The sequence below is a fragment of the Schistocerca gregaria genome, chromosome 2 (assembly GCF_023897955.1).
Source record: "Schistocerca gregaria isolate iqSchGreg1 chromosome 2, iqSchGreg1.2, whole genome shotgun sequence".
Taxonomy (NCBI): Eukaryota; Metazoa; Arthropoda; class Insecta; order Orthoptera; family Acrididae; genus Schistocerca; species Schistocerca gregaria.
In genome coordinates this window covers 491,762,817-491,780,389 of record NC_064921.1, presented here as the reverse complement: position 1 = coordinate 491,780,389, position 17,573 = coordinate 491,762,817, and the positions used below count along the sequence as shown (strand labels likewise).

The 17,573-nt window shown below is 41.7% G+C and overlaps 1 protein-coding gene across 1 annotated transcript in view; it reads right to left on the bottom strand.

Moving 5' to 3' along the window:
- Positions 1-236: 236 nt before the first annotated feature.
- LOC126336195 (chymotrypsin-like elastase family member 1) overlaps positions 237-17,573 on the bottom strand; it is a 64,883-nt gene continuing 47,546 nt past the window's right edge. The window contains exon 7 of the mRNA XM_049999702.1: positions 237-667. Coding sequence (XP_049855659.1) covers positions 491-667 — 177 coding nt within the window. The 3' untranslated portion in view covers positions 237-490. The remainder of the gene's footprint in view (positions 668-17,573) is intronic.

Genomic DNA, 17,573 nt, shown 5'->3' with positions numbered 1-17,573 from the left:
CGCTTACTACATGTGGCCGCAACACTTTGTTAGTCTGATCCGAGTATGGAAGAACAATTTTTTAGGTACTGTTATTCTCATCAGCAGACATCGATGAGAATAAATGATAATTGTTGGGCATGCCATGATGTTTTTCAAGATTGTAAATAATTTCAATGTTACTTTTTCCTGTAGAAAGCTTTATAAAGAAGATTTCAAGCAGATCTGAAAGAGAGAAATATTTATCGTATATCTCATTCTTCTTTATTTTTAGATTTATTCTTGCACTTTTTGTTCTTACAGTAAACGTATTACTTGCTTTATGTATCGAAGTAGGGCTCCAGATTATAAACTGTCCACAACTGATACAAATTTTGGGTACTGCTCCAGTCTCAATAAAGGAAATATGGTGATATTACGATAATTTCTTTGAGATACATTGTCTAAGAGATAGAAATACAGTATAGCATGTTAATTAAATGGGCACGTGGAGATGAAACCGCTCGTCTGATCAAGGGTAGACTGGAAGCCGCGTATGTCGACCCAACCAGTCGAGATAGGCGGCCACCATGACGAAACCGGAGGTGGCGCCCTCGCATGTGGTGGTGCCCTGTATGAAGCTGGCCACGCCCACCACCGTGAAGTTCCCGTCCGCCTCTGCTCGCTGCATCGGGCTTCCGAAGTCACCCTGCAAAATGACAGCGTACGTATATCCATGCCACTACGTGAAGACGATGTTAAACGTTGTTAACAAAAATATCGAAAATTTTCACATGATACTCTAATAGACATTCAGACGGACATAGACTAATGGTTTTAAACAACAAAATACGTCCTGGCAGATTAAAACTGTGTGCCGGACCGAGATTCGAACTCGGGACATTTGCCTTTCGCGGGCAAGGGCTCTATCTACTGAGCTACCCAAGCACGACTCATGGCCCGTCCTCACAGCTTTACTTCCGCCAGTACCTCGTCTCCGCTGCAGAGTGAAAATCTCATTCTGGGAACAAAATACACATTTTCTGTTAAAGCTGATTGCAAGAAAGAAAACGCTGTGCTGTGTAAATGTGCGGTTTAGTTTTCTTTCACGCAGTTTTAACTGTGATAGCAGGGCATTTAAATGTTTGCGACGAAGTCTTTGGTCGAAAGCTAACGTGTAAGTGTCTTTTGATTGTGGCTGTCTGCAACTTAAAACGCCTTCTTTACCCTAAGTAGCAATCTCCTTTCTCTTTTACTGCTGATCTTCCGACCGGTAGTTTCCATTATTTGACTTTTCCTTATATATAATTTTAAAGAAAAATTTTGTACACAACAGTGCGCTGCTTTTTCCCTTCCTCACAGTAGTTTTTAACATAAATCGGGGAAGATTTGTTTGTGGCTTATGGTCTTATGATTAGAATACTACGACAGAATCTGAATCGTCGGAAACTTTGTAATCTTGCCCGTTCGCAGATTAAAACTATCCGAAATACTGACACTGAAACCACTATCCTCTCAGATCCAGCGGCTTGAGTTTTCTCTCTCTCTCTCTCTCTCTCTCTCTCTCTCTCTCTCTCTCTCTCTCTCTCTCTCTCTCCCTCTCTCTTCTCTCTCTCTCTCTCTCATACCCCGTGAACCAATGATCCCAACCGATTTACACACACCTTTTCAGAAACTTCAATTCCCAGAGAAGGTTTTGTTTGCTGTGACAATAAAGATCAAATTCAGAGCGAGAGGGAAGAGGAAATGGACAGAGCGGAGGAGGAGGGGGGAGGAAATAGACAGAGAGGGAAGGAGGGGGGATTGGTTTGTTGGTTGATATGGGGGAGGGGACCAAGCAGCGAGGTCATCGGTCCCATCGGATTGGGGAAGGATGGGGAAGGAATTTGGCCGTGTCCTTTCAAAGGAACCATCCCGGCATTTGCCTGAAGCGATTTAGGAAAATCAGGGACGGGAGAGGAGGAGATGGACGAAGAGAGGGCGTAGGAGGAGAGAGACAGAGAGAGTAGGGAAAAGGAAATTAGGACATGTATCCAATTGCAATACATACTTAGCAATTGCGGGACATTACCAGGTTCGCTAGTACTCTTACATAAACAAGCACGCTGACCGTACAAAGTACATGGCAGCAAGGTTCAATTATGTACGCAGCTTCCGAAGGGACGCATAGGTACAGCGTTCGTAGACCATAATCACGATTGTTCTGCTGTTAGGTTACATAGATTACACATCCTTTACGATATTGTGTTTCCACATCTAAGTACACTGAAGCAAAACATCATGAACACAGCACACTGCGACACTGAATGAATTTGGACACCTGACGTGGTAAGGAATATTTGTGAGTGGAACCGAGACGAATGGGGAACCACTCTAGTATCGATACGGGCCGCGAATGGGTAATCTACTAGCGTAAGCGACACCGAGAAAGGGCAGGTTGTTATGACCCGGCGCCCGGGATCGGGCATAGCAGAGACGGCGAAACTGGTCGGTTGTTCGTGCGCTTATTGTCTACAAAAGGTGGTTGAAGGACGGTGAATTCACGAGCAGACGACAGTCGTGTAGGTCCATGCTTAATCACAGAACGTAGAGTACATTTGCTTGTTCGGTTTGTAAAGGAGGATAGGCAGCGAAAAGTGGCAGATATGACAACAGGACACAATACAGTTACAGGTACTACTCGCGTTTTAGAGCACGCCGTTTGGTGCACATCGTTGAGCATAAGGCTCTGCAGCAAGTGTCCCCAAGTGTTTCAATGTCGACCCAACGAAATCGTCAGTTATGGTGGCAGTCGGCATGGAGTCATAGAGAGTGGGAAGAGAGTCAATGAAAAAGTTTAGCCCGGTCGGATGAATTACGTTCCTTGTTGCACCAGGTCGATGGTCGTGTCCGGAAACACCGTCGTACGGTTGAACGACTGCTCGAAACATGCGCTGCGACTCAGCCCTGGCTTGTGTGGGTACAATTATGCTATGAGTGACATTCAGCTGAGATTAGATTAGATTAGATTAGATTTACTTTCATTCCAATTGATCCGTAGTGAAGAGGTCCTCCAGAATGTAGAACATGTTAGAAAAACAACAATACGTGACAAATATTTGCAACTCAAATAAGCTAATGTACCATTCCACAGGTCCCAAGTGGAATGATCGTCATTTTTTAATGAACACTATATGAAAGAATCGTTTTACAAATACTAATGCACTGAATTTAAAATACAAAAGTTTTTTATTTATTTATAAGGTAATAAACGTGTAATACAACTACTATAATACTTAATTACAATGAACACATTGCTGCACTGAAATGGTGCAGGAGTTAGATTGTACTTACACACACAAACACACACACACACACACACACACACACACACACACACACACACACACACACTTATTTACAATGAACACGTTACTGGACCGAAATTGTGCAGAAGTCATATTGTACTTACATATATACACACACAAATCAGTTGGTTCTGCAGAGAAATTCATCAATTACATGGCACGTGTGGAGGAATCGGAGGCACTATGACAGCTGCATAATACGTGAACATCGTTGCGGATACCATGCATCCCTTAATGCCTGATGTATTCCCTGACGGCTATCGTCTGCAACTACATCCACATGGTTACCCTGCAATTCACAGTTAAGTGCGTGGAAGAGGATTCATCGAACCACTTTCGAGATATTTCTCTACGATTTCACACATTAACAGCGCGCGGGAAAAACGAGCATTTAAATCTTTCTGAACGAGCTCTGATTTTTCTTATATTATCATGATGATCATTTCTCGCCATTTAGGTGGGAGCCCAGAGAATATTTTAGCATTCGGAGGAGAAAGTTGGTGATTGACATTTCACGAGAAGATTCTAGCGTAATTGTTTTAACGACTGCCACTCTAATTCACGGATCATGTCCGTCGCACTCTCTCACCTATATCGCGGTAGTACGAAACGAGCAGCCCTCCTTTGAACTTTTACGATATCCTCCGTCAGTCTCGTCTGATGTGGATCCCACACCGCGCAGCAATACTCCAGAAGAGGACGGACAAGCGTGCTGTACGTAGTCTTTTTAGTCGATCTGTTGCGTTTTCTACCAATAAATCGCGGTCTTTGGTTTGATTTACCCGCAATATTTTCTATGTGATCGTTTCAGTTGAAGTTAATCGTAATTATAATTTCTCAGTATTTAGTTGAATTTAAATCCTTTAGATTTGTACTGTTTATCGCGTAACCGAAATTTAGCTGTTTTCATTTACTATTCGTGTGAATAACTTCGCACTTTACATTATTTAGAGTCAAGTGCCACTTTTTTCACTATACAGATATCTTGTCTAAAACATTTTGCACTTGGTTTCGATTATCTGATGACTTTACAAGACGGTAAATGACAGCATCATCTGCAAAAAATATTAGAGGGCTGCTCAGAATGTCTCCTGTGTCGTTTATGTAGACCAGTAACAGAAGAGGGGCTACAACACGTCCTTGGGAAACGCCAGATATTACTTCTTGACTTTCCGTTGGCTACTAGAAACTGTGACCCACCTGACAGAAACTGACCAATCCAGTTGCAAAACTGAGACAATAATGCATAGGCGTGCCATTTGTTTAGAAGACGCTTGTGAGGAACAGTGTCGAAAGCCTTCTGGAAACCTAAAAATACAGAATCAACTTGATAACCCCTGTCGATAGCACTCATTACTTCGTGAGAATAGAGAGCTAGTTGCGTTTCACACGAACGATTTTTCCTGAATCCGTGCTGATTATTAGTAGGTAAATCGTTCTCTTCGAGATAATTCATTATGTTCGAACACAGAAAGTGTCCCAAAACCCTACTGCAAATCGACGTTAGAGACTTGGGTCTGTAATTCAGTGCATTACTCCTGTTTCCTTTCTTGGGTATTGGTGTGATTTGTACAACTTTCCAGTCCTTATGTACAGATCTTTCGATGAGCAGGCGGTTGTATATCATTGTTATATATGGAGCTATTATATCAGCACACTCTGAAAGGAACCCAACTGGTATGCAGTCTGGACCGGAAGGCTTGCCTTTATTCACCGAGGATATCTAGTTCTAAGTTGGTCATTTGGCAGTTGTTCTATATTCGAATACTGAAATGTTTACTTCATTCTCTTGGGTCAGCGATTTTCGGAAAACGTTGTTTAGTAACTCTGCTTTAGTGGCACTGTCATCAGTGACATAACTATTGTTATCGCGCAGTGGAGGTTTGATTACGTCTTGCCGCTAATGTACTTTGCATACGACCAGAACCTCTTTGGGTTTCCTGCCAGATTTCGAGACTGAAATTCGGTGTGGAAGCTGTTAAAAGCATCCTGCATTGGAGTTCGCGCTAAATTTCGAGTTTCTGTGAAATTTCGCTAATCTTGTGAATTTTGTATTCTTTTAAATTTGGAATGCTTTTTCCGTTGCTTCTGCAAGAGTGTTCTCACCTGTTTAGTGTACCAAGGGGGATCAGTACCATCGCTTATTAATTTATCTCTCAATTAGCATCGATATAATTTCTTTGAATTCAAACCACATCTGGTCTGTGCTTACATAGTCACATCGGAATATCATATCTCCAGTAGGATGACGGACCGCGAAATAATGCCAGAATCGTGCTGCAGTGGTTTGAAAAGCATGAGAGTGAACTCATGTTGATGTCTTGTCCCCCAATTTCGCCAGGTCTGCAGTCGATGTAAGATATCGATGACGCATTAATGCGTCAGTTCGGCGCCCACAAACCACCGGCCTATAATTTACGGGAACTGCGTGACATATGGGTAGACATTTGGCACCACGTATCTCTGGAAACATACCAAGGACTCGCCAAATCAACGACACGCAGAATCGCTGCTGAATTGAATGATAAAGGTGGGTGAACACGCTATTAAGCAGTTAGCGTTTACACTGCTCAGTATATCTGTTTTCAAAGTCAAAGACATACGTTGAATTGAGAGTATCTTATCAACTAGGTACGGTATTTTATCATTGTTATATACCATCTTTATCATACTCTACTCGGACCAGTGCCTACAGGAAGTGATCTGTGGGGTATGTGTTTTATTTTACCCTAACTTTCCCTTTATGATCAGCACCCTCTATTCCACGAACACTTCTTCTCTTGCATGAAATCCATTCTCTTAGTTTGGCTGTGGGCTAAGGCGAATTTTCCGCTCTCTCAGAGCTTAGAAACGGAGGCAATAACAGAAGTCAGGATTGAAGAACAAGAAGAGAAATCTCTTGTAATCCATGGAGCACGGTGGGGCAGCAGCCAGACACGAAGTACTTGGATAATGCAAATTAAAACTAGAGCTATATTGTAATTCAAACGCCATTTATTCAAAACATGCTACCAGTTTCGACGCGAAAAAGTGTCGTCTTCAGGCAAGAGCGTGATCTGCGATCACTGTACGAACCACAATGACAAACACCAAAGGAGTCTTCAGATTGAAACAGTACAAGTTACGCCAGCATGTGCAGCGAACGAAGCCGAGTACAGTGGAGACGGCAGTCTGACCATTGGTGGGCTTGTTACTGGAAGTTACGGATTCCATTTAGTTTTGACTCTGCTGCAATCGACTTTGTTGGTTGCACGTACTGGCTTAACTTGCTTATTTGGCTGCACTCTTTCCATTTCAAGACTCCGTTGGTCTTTGTCATTGTGATTCGTACGTTGACGGTAGATTATCCTTGGGGCCTGAAGTTGACGCTGTTTTGGGTCGCAACTGGTAGCATGTTTTGAATAATTACAATACGGCTGCTAAGTTCAATTTGCATTATTCAAGCACTGAGGAGAGAAATGGCATTAGAAGATCCCAGCCCTCTCTTTTGGGTTACGTGGTTTGGGGCACGTAGAGGGAATAATCTTTCCTTCCGAGTTCGTAGGTAAATGATTGCATTGGTTGCTGGAAGTTCGCGATAGAAACTTAGAGATCTTGCTAGAAAAACTGTTAGTTAAAATTGGAGAACAAGGACTCCGTACGGTGCACTTGGACCGTTGTCTTGTGCCCAGAAGCTAGGCCTGTGGTTGGCCTGAATGTGCACCAAAAATGCGTTGTCTCGGGAGTGCTGAGGAGTGAAAAGTGGGCAGCTGAAGACCGGACGAGCTGCAGGCTGGAGGCGTGGAGATGCTGTTGGTTGGAGGCGACGAGCTGACCAGCAGCACAGCACCGCGAGGTAATCACGGCAGGATACAATGCAACTGCTTGATGGCGTACTGTTGGTTAGGTCGCGATGAAGGTTTGTTAGTAGTCACAGTTCCGTGTACCAAATTCTTTCCGAATTACTGCAATCTTTGCCCAGTGTGTCGTAAGCTAAATTCTTTACACGGCCCTGTTTGAGGTTGACCAGTGTGTTTCGCTGTATTTTTACAGTAACTTTAACTAATATCAATTTCTCTCTCGCTCTGCTCTTGTCCCACGTAAACCGGTTAACGAAATTGTAAGTTTATCAGCACCGCGAATCTCTGTGAATGAGTAATAATAAATTTACCTCTTCTTCTTTGCCCTCAGAAAGGCTTATCTCTGTTGTAGCATGCTGCATCACACACAAGCTTATAAAATCCCTTCCATTGTTGCCATAGTGGCACCTCACCATTTTGTGAGCTAAATTATTGTAAAACCTTCATTTCGTAAGAGGCAGCAGCATTTAAGAGCATTGTTTGATACGCAATTCAAATTTCCTTCATGCAATATATCCAAAGGTTTGAATTCAGTCTAATAGTTCAAGCATCCCAGGTGAATTTCAGATTTGTCCAGGCAACAGACTAAGTTATGTAGGAGATACAGCTAAGTACTGTGTTTGTTTCCATAATGCCGTGCTGAGCTGTTTGCGTCAGTTGTGTTAAGTTGAAGAAATTGTTTTACTTGTCTTCAGGGCAGAAATTCATCCTACTAATTAAAGTGTGGCCATTACGCTTATGGTGCACGACACACCATCATCAGTAGACGTGTTAGAAAGAGAATAGGAATTAGTGATTAACTTTATTCCTGTCACATTTTTGTCCATTTTCAGCCAAAAATACGGGTTAAGATCACTAGATTACAATCAGATCACTCCATACTACCAAACTTAAGGTAATTTCCAAGAATGATTGCCTATGGAAGTCGCAGGATTCAAACTATACATATCGAACGTGCGATCGTTATGGCGGGCGTTATGAGTATGTTTACGTTGGTCACTACAGCAACGACAAAAGAAGAGAGTTACAAAAATACTTGTAATTGCAAAGGAGACGACTTACCTTACTCGTCGTCGGCGTTGTCGTCATGTGAAAGTCCATTACGGTTGTGTGGATGGATAATTTGGAAGAGACGAACCACGTATTCTTCCTGATACTCGTTTACTTTTCGCACTGTCCGCAATGAAATTGCAACGGTATTTCAGCGTCGAAACTGTTCTTACGAAGTTTTACGTATTTCCCACCGCCACAGTCTACACAGTCCTTTCTTTCCTCATCCGGTAGTACTCCATATTTGCTACAAAAAATCAAACCGTTATCTACGCTGCATAAACATGGAATTAGATTCTTCCATGTGAGAGAATCCGCAGAAAAAACGTCAAGAATACCAGACAACCCACTCCCTAACGACATAAATCGTCTGGCTTTCCCTAACAACTCACAAATAATTCGCGGAGGTATGTAATTTAGAGCAAGTAAGGGAACGACGGAAAACAGATAAAAATGACGATCACAGCGCCCGCCACCGGGGTCGTATGATCGAATTCGATCGCACGTTCGATATGTATCGTTTGGACCTCGCGACTTGAGAGTCCTGATTGCTTGAGAGTTTTTCCAATAGATGCCGCTTGAGAGCTTTTCCAATAGATGTTTAATATATCTAACTTAGTGTGTTCTGTTAAAAATTAAGAGGAAAGTTCACAACACAATTGATGCTCAATCTCCCTTTGGCCCTATCGTTCCTACCGCAGACAGCCCTACACGGGTATTGCGTTACAATAAACTTCAAACATGACACAAGGACCTTTGAGCCTTCATCTAGCTTCTACAGACTACTACCTAATAAGTATCCGACGCAAAAATCAGGTAAAAATACAATTTAATTTGTTAAGGTGCATCATTTTCCTCTTCAACGTCTCCTGGAACTCATCTTTCAACCTTACCTGTGGAATGTTCTTTGGGCTTCCTCGAATAGCGCAACATCAGTTGAAGAAAAATAAGAGGAAATGGTTACGAAACCTTACAATTCTATATAAAAAGTACATTGTATACAAAATGGACACTTGCAGATGGCGCTTCCTTTCAAGAAATCAACTGAGGATCCTTTCAAGTGTCGTGTCCCGTAGACTGATAATATTACCTGTCGACAGCGTGTCATGCCCAATTGAGAGTGTTCCTCTGCGGAAAGTGGATTGAAAAAGTAGTTTCAGTTCACCAGATGTTTCTCAGTTCACTTGTGTGTCGACCAGAACTGTTGAACCTGTATATTTTCAATGGATGGAAGAGGAAGTTTGCGGTTGAACGGTGTTTCGACGTCGAGATCGCTGGGGACAGCAGTAGCTTAGTTCAGAAGAATGCGATGGAAATCGATGATGTACTTAAAGAAACCGTCCCTTATTAACCCGAAATGGTTCAGGGGTACCATAGAAGACGTAAGACTGGATGGTGGAGTAGGGTATAAACATGAAATATGGGATGTCTAACTTATTGCGGCATTTCTCATTTAACACTCATGGCTATCCTCGCAGGTTAAGTTGTATGATGAACAAAATTATTAATATGCGACAAAGAAGGTTTAGTTTGTCCCTGAATGTAATTAAACTGTACCACGAGTCTCTATGAAATGCAATTGTGGGCTGCGGTGCTATTGTTTGGGTGTATTGAGAGAAGTACGGCGACGAATTCTGCTACGATGCTGTGGAGCCTTCAGCACATCTACTGACGTCCGACATCTTTTAATAGGCGTATGTCACCTGCAGCTACAAGTTAGAAAAAAAGTTGCAGTCTGTTGGCTGAAGGAAAAAGTAGCAAGGAAAACTAAACTATGTTTTGGGGAGCCAGCGGCAAATCCGTTTTTAATAAAGAATTTAATATGTACAGAATTGCGGCAGAGATGGAATTCCTCAGACACAGGAAGGAGAACATTTCAGTTCCTTCCTGTTGAAAATGAAAGGCTTCAGGCAACACATTTTTAGCCAAGTTGGGGACTGGAATTCTATTTTTCGGCACAAGAGCTATATCCTACACGCCAGATCAGAACTGGTAGGAGGGCAAAACCAGCTGTGACTGGTGAAATCGAAACTCCAGATCATGTCCTATGAGAATGTCCCCTAGTTGAAGACACAGCAAGGACAGCTACGCATGCTTTAAGAGGTAAAACTGCTTACGACATAATTTTGGTAAAAAAAGTACTTTGACGCCTTCAATCTTGTAGCTGACGCTGTCTCAGAAGAAAGTAAGGTATAACAATAGACAGCAAACACCTCAGCAGAGACAATAAAGGTCCTAGAGATGAGCCTAGGAAACAAGAATGAAAATTGATAGCCATACGATCGCATGGGCCAGTAACGGAAGAGTGAAGGGAAGTGGCCAGAAGCGTACCTGAGAAGAAAAATTTGGGAATTTGAAGTAAGGTTATATGGGACCAAACTGCTGAGGCCATCCGTCCCTAGGCTTACACACTAATTAAATTAGTTTAAACTAACTTACGCTAAGGACAACACACTCACACCCATGCCCGAGGGAGGACTCGAACCTCCAACGGGGAGAGCTGCGAGAACTGTGACAAGTCACCGCAGACAGGACGGCTACCCCGCGCGGCGGCTGAGAAGAACGAGCAGAATCAGTGAGAGTCAAATGATGCACTGTGTGTGACGCCTTGCGGTCTGGAGGTAGCAAGATACTGGTGGAGCCGGTTGCGTGGCCGATCTAATACGGCAAATGCAGAGATACTGGATACATTCCGGTAATCGTAAACTGCATGTGTGTTCATCTCGGACCACAGAAAAGAGAATAAACGAAGCTGTACAAGATAATATACTATGTACTTGTCTCTGAAGATCAACAACCCTATCGTTATCACAAGTAATACTATTAGAAGCATTAGTGTTAATAACGCAAATTTTACTAGTAGTAGTTGCTGTAGAAAAATCAAGATGGTGGTAGCAGTCACATTGCTACGACGCACTGTTCTTTTGCCTTACTATTAATATAGAAATTATTCAGCTTAATGAGGTCATTAGAAGCTCTATCCCGCCCGGATAGCCGTGCGCGCTACAGCGCCGCTTCCAGGACGGGGAGATACGCCAGCTTTATTTCGAATCCGTCCAGTGGATTAACGACGAACCTCGGTGTGCCGGTCAGCTGCAAGTGCTTTTTAGGCGGTTTCCCACATCCCATTAGCTTAATACCGGTCTAGCACCCAGTCTTCGGCACACTTACATGTTTTGAAGCCATTGAGAAAACTTTCGCCCACTTTCACATGAATGACACTGCACAAGACAGGTGGCGCGGATAAACGGGTGGCGACAAGAGGGGCATCCACCCACCCCTTAAATTAACTGTGTCAAGTCCGTTTACAGAGTGCCGACCCTGAGGCAATGTGCCGCAAAGGCACAAGAAAAAGAAGAACAGGTATTTAGAAGGCTGACCTTCCCTGAAGTGACGTATTATGTTCCTTAACTGAGGAAAGCTGTAAAAAATGTGTTGCGCTCCACATGTCAACAGGATGCACATCAACTATCAACTCAACTTTATAGTTGATTGTTGGATAGACAACATCACAGTTACCGGTAGTCTGCCTAAACCAGTTATTTTGCCCACTGATGCCTCAAATATACAGATGGTGTTAACCCTTTTAGCATCAACTAAGGCCTGATGATGTTGCACTGAAGCACCGAAACTGGTAGCTATACAATAAATCACATCATAAGGACGGCTGTAAGTGTTTCATTTTCTTACATAAGTGAACAGCCAAAGTCCCCCAGCCTCTTATCACAGGGATGGACATCAAAAATTAAGGGTTTCTGTGAAGATACTCAATTGCATACAATGATATGCTCAACAGAAAGTTCTTTAATCGAGTCTTAAAGTCAACTGCATTATCTACATGACATTTAATGTGCTGAATACATTTGAACCCACATGGCTGACTCCCTTCTGTACTAATATTAACTTCTTAATGACTTTGCAGAGGTTGTTTTTGGTTTCTACGTTTTTATGCAAAGAGAGATGTATTGTAATGACAGAAACATTCGTGGATGTATGTGCTGTGACGTAGTTGCCAAAACACCAGTTTTTGAAAAAGTCTGGGGAGAACATAATTCTTATAACACTCTTCTTCATTCTGAAAATACTATCCCTGTGACTCGAATTTCCATAGAAAATGATTCCATAACTCGTTATTGATTGGAAATAAGCAGTATAGACTAGTTTATTCGTGTTTAAATTGTATATAGCAGTAAGCTGCATAGTGCAATATGGCTGAACCATGTGCATCATTATTTTACTGTATTACACGAAATACGTTGATTTTACTATATCTGGTTTTAAATAGCTTAAGAAACATCTTTTCTGTATTGACACTTTGTGTACACACATGTTACACCAAGTCCGTACTAGCATACAGTTACAGACATGGATGAACGAAAATAAGCTCCGTTTTTACTAATCCTTTCACACAAACAGAACACACACTATCTCTAGTAGCCAATTTAAGGTATTAACTCAAACCTGATATTGAAAGAACCGCACTTTTCGTCAGTTATAGCCCATTTTGAAAAACACATGGCGTTTTACAGTTTTGAACGCTCGCTTAAATATTGTTCAGATCATCACTTCTAGGATCATGGCTGCACGGTAAGCTACTCACCATATGTATCCTTCAAAAGAATGTCTCAAACCTTAGTATATATAATAAAAATCATTACCAAATGATCATGAACACTTAATGGTCAATCAAAATTTTCCAGAAAACTACTATAGCTCAATCTGAACGAAAATGCCTGAAACTCTGTGCTACACGACCTTCCTTCAAAAGTACAGACCACGGATTCCTCTCTACTCCCGCGGTAAATTCTTCTCCCAGTATCAAAGCGCGTGAGAGGCCTTTTCTCTGATCGGCCTAATAACACAGAATCCAATCAGCTTCATATTTCGATTCACATCACCCGGTACTCTCTATCTCGTTTTGCTAATCCCCTTTCTGCAATTAGATCACGTACAATTAGAAAATAACACATTCCCATAAAAGAGAAATGAAAAAAATTCACCCCATCTTTAATTGTCTGAAGCAGGAGTGAATAAAATTTTATGTTTCTACAATACCTAAAACTTGCTACTTTACACTTATCATTTTCTGCCCATGTATGTGACTCAAACAGGGCTGCACAACTTGGTGGTGGTGGTGGTGGTACGTATAGGGCGCTCAACCGTGAGCTCATCAGCACCTGTGCACAACTAAAATAGTGCAAGTGTGGTTATGAGTTATTAGATCCATGAAACAAAATGCAGATTAAAAAATGAATTCCGCACGCACACTGGGACTCTCATGCTGTCACGCAAGTTGGGAAATCTAACAAAATAATGTGGTATTCTTACGCTGCCCCAGTTATCTTGTTCTGCGAATATGAGATTCTTCAATTCCGCTAGCCTAGCTGTTAAAAGCATATGAAGATTTAGGCTACTGCGTATAGATTCAAGGTCTATGATATTTGAAACAATCAGTTTTCTGGACAAGCATTATTTGGCAAAGAAAGCATGACCAGATAAATTTGAAAACTGGTACGCGATCAATATGTAGCGTCATACCATGAAACTGTTGACTAGTATTAGAAATAAAAACTGAAGTGGTGTTGATTGACGGTCGATTAGAATCCGATATTTGCGACTTTATTTTTAGCGAAATAATGATAACTTCAGAAGAAACATTGTGGTTTTCGTGACTTTGATGGGTCCTTCAGTAATGAAAAGAGGCGGAAGATATTCTTAATACTAAGGAGAACTGGGCTATGAAATACAGCTTCTACCATAAATATTGTAGTATACTTACTTACAAAAAATCTACGGGAACAAGAAAAATGCAAGGAGAAAATTAGTAAAGACAAGTTAGTTTCAAGTCAGATGTAAAAAGTGGCTGCATTTAACACACTACTGTTCGAAGATAGAAAGGCTGTGAAACTCATAACAAGAGTCGAAATACAAGGGGAACCAACTCCAATGATCGCATATGATATACCTTTCCAACTGAACAGAAGGCAGTGTGAAATACACGCACTGGGAAGCTGAGAAGACGCGCTAGTTAACACTGAGGTAACTTTAAAGATACACAAAACGAAGGAAAACAAGTAGATAGACAATGAAGATAATCAGAAAAGAAAGCAACAATCCTCTAAACGTCAATTCTGCTCAAGACAAAGTAGAATAACTCTAACAGTTCTTCTCTCTATAAAACATGTTTACAGGAATGGACCAGTTCTTTTGGACGCAAAGGAATATTTCTACAACAAAATATATTTAATAATCTCAAACACTGACGATTTATTAATCTCAAACATTGACGAAGAATCAAGAAAGATTCCCCTAAAACTGTACTCCTGAAGGGCATAAGTTACGGAAGTGTAATGGGGACACTGAGAAAACTAAAAGACAAAATATTTGGGAAAAGCAGATTTCAAATCCACGTCCAGACATCCTGGTTTTAAGGTTTCGATGGTTTTCTAACGCAGTACGGCCTGAATTTATGTTCTTTGGCGTTGCCAATTCTCAATTTCTATGTCATTTGGCTGGCTGGAAATTACCTTAGTAGAAGGAAAAATGAAGAAATATATATCGTTGCTCTTATACTTCATTCTTTTCAAAGAGGGACTTCTGAGCCCAGTCAGGACATAATGGTTCAGCCACCGACAAACATTACTTTGTGGGAACTGGTTTTTTTGAAAACAATTTTCTCTCTCATTGACACACAAGAATACCTTACATTGGGAACAATGTTAATGAGTTCTTGGTTCTGTATTGTAAACAGCATAGTTCTCACATTTTCCAGTATTAGCAATAAAAACTGGCAATGAGCTCCAAGATTTTAGGTTCGAATTTTATTTGAAAGTGAAATCTCCTTCTCCTTTTATTCTCAAAATAATTGGGAGATATTTCTTGTTATCAGTGTCATCTTATAACTGCATTTGTACAGCTTCTGGAGAATAACAGGAAATTTTCTGCTGATGATGATACATGCCGTGGTGTCGTTTTGTCATTTTTTGTTTGTTTCGCCTGTAAAATTTTGAGTTTGAATTATTCAAGAATATCTGTGAAGTATGTAAGCAGACTGAAGCTATGAATGAAAATTTATACCGACATCTACATTTGCATCCACATCTACATTGATGCTCCACAAGCCACCGAACGGTGAATGGCGTAGTGTACCCTGTGCCACTAATCGTTATTTCCCCTCTTGTTCCACTCGCAAATAAAGCGAGAGCAAAACGACTGTCTATGTGAGCCCTAGTTTGTCTAATGTTATCTTCGTGTTCTTTACGCGCAATGTACGTTGGTGGCAGGAGAATCATTCGGCAGTCAGCATCAAATATCGGTTCCTTAAATTTTGTCAAACTGAAGTTAGAGGTCCGTTCCTTCACCCTTCGTATACACAAGAGTCACCTGCGCTTTTTTTTTCAGTCGCTTGGGAGCTTATGCTGGGCGAGAGATTCGCGATAAATGTACGCTAGGTAAGGAGCCAATGCCGTAGAATACTCCTTGTAAAACTGAATTGGGATTCCATCTGGACCTGACGACTTATTTTCTTTCAAAATCTTTCAGCTGTTACTCTACACCAGGGATGCTTACTACAATGTCGTCCACACGGAAGTCTGTCCGATGCTCAAATGACGGTGTGTTTGTGCGATTCTGCTGCGTGAACGATTTCCTGAAAGTGAAATTTAAAACTTGGGCTTTCGTTTGGCTGCCTTCAACTGCCATACCTGGCTGGTCAACAAGGGACTGAATGGGAAGCCTTACACCCCCTCAGTGATTTTACATTGAACCGAAATTTTCTCGGGTTCTCTGCCAGATCTTTTGCTAAGGTATAGCATAGATCTTTTCACAGACGCAGGAATCTCTACTATCAAGTGCTTGTCGTCATCTTTGTTCTATTTTGAATGGAGACTCCAACAGCTTCTCCTTCCTCAGCATCTTCCGAATTTCGTTATTAAACCATGGTGTATCTTTTCCATCCTTTATTCACTTGGTCGGCACATAACCCTCCAGACAACGATTTACAACCTGCTTGAAGCTGGGCCATAATCTCTCTAACTCCATCTTAATGGAACTAAGTGACGTCAATTCGATCTCAAAGAGAGATACTAACAACTGATTATATGCTCTATCTAGCAGGAACACTCTCTTAGCCTTCTTGACTGATTTATCAACTTTCGTAACAATAGTTGCTAAGTTCACATCATTATCGCTAATCCCCGTTTCTGTGCTGACTTTGTCGATAAAGTCCGGCCTATTTGTAGCTACAAGGTCTAAGACATTTCCATAGCGTGTGGACTGCCGAGCTAGGTGCTCGAGACAGTTTTCAGAAAACGTGTTCAAAAGTATTTCGAACGACTGTCTGTATCCCAGTGTCTACATAGTAGGTTAAAGTCGCCTCCAACTAGTACTGCATGATCTGGGAATTTATGCGCTACTGACCGTAGACTTCCTTTGGGTAACTTTAGAACTGTGGCAGCGAAATGGGATGGCCGCTAAACACATCCAGCAATTGACCTGATTTCACCTACACCTGTTATACGCGACCAGGTAAATTCCCTGCCGCACCTCAATAGTGACAATATTTCATCAACTGCAATGAACACTCCTCCTCCTGCTCCTCCTCCTAAGGTCTCTAATCTGTCTATCCGATGTATGTTCCACTACTCGTTAAATACCAAGGCCGGAATTCGAACCCAGGTCTTCTGTTCACTAGGTAGATGCACTCACCACAACGACACCCTGGCACAGTGCCTTTGCACAGCTGCATGTACTATCCTAGCACATCTCTCTCCTCAATCCAAATTCCAGTTCACCCCTCAGCTCACTTGGTATTCTCCCCCTAAACTCGAACAGCATTCCAAAGGCTCTCCACTGTATTGGAATATCATCTCAGCATCGAACGAAATGTGGGATCCTGCAGGCAAAGGTGCTCCAATCAAATGAATGCGGAGGTACTGTTCCAGTACACTGGAGGGCCTCTGCAATGCTGTTCGGGTTTAGGGGGAAAATCAAGTGGGCTGAGGCATGAAGGGGAGTTTGGACTGAGGAGGGAGGTATGCTAGAGTAGTCTGTACAGTTGTCTAAACCCACTGTGCCACGGTGGCGTAGTGGTTGGTGCATCTGCCTAATGAGCAGAAGACACAATTTCGAATCCCAACCTTGGTACAAATTTTGATTCGTCATTTCAGACTGCATACATACATAATAAATATTTGAGACCTAAAGGGTCTCTGAAACTATATAGTTTCATTTAGTATTCAAGAACACGTTTTCTTTCAGGATACCTGCTTACCAAAATTGGTTTATCAATACCAGACGTGAAAAACTCCAAGAGTAACTCCATTGTTTCCTCATCTTCCAATTTTCTTTCCATTTTTTGACATGCAAATACATGAAGCTA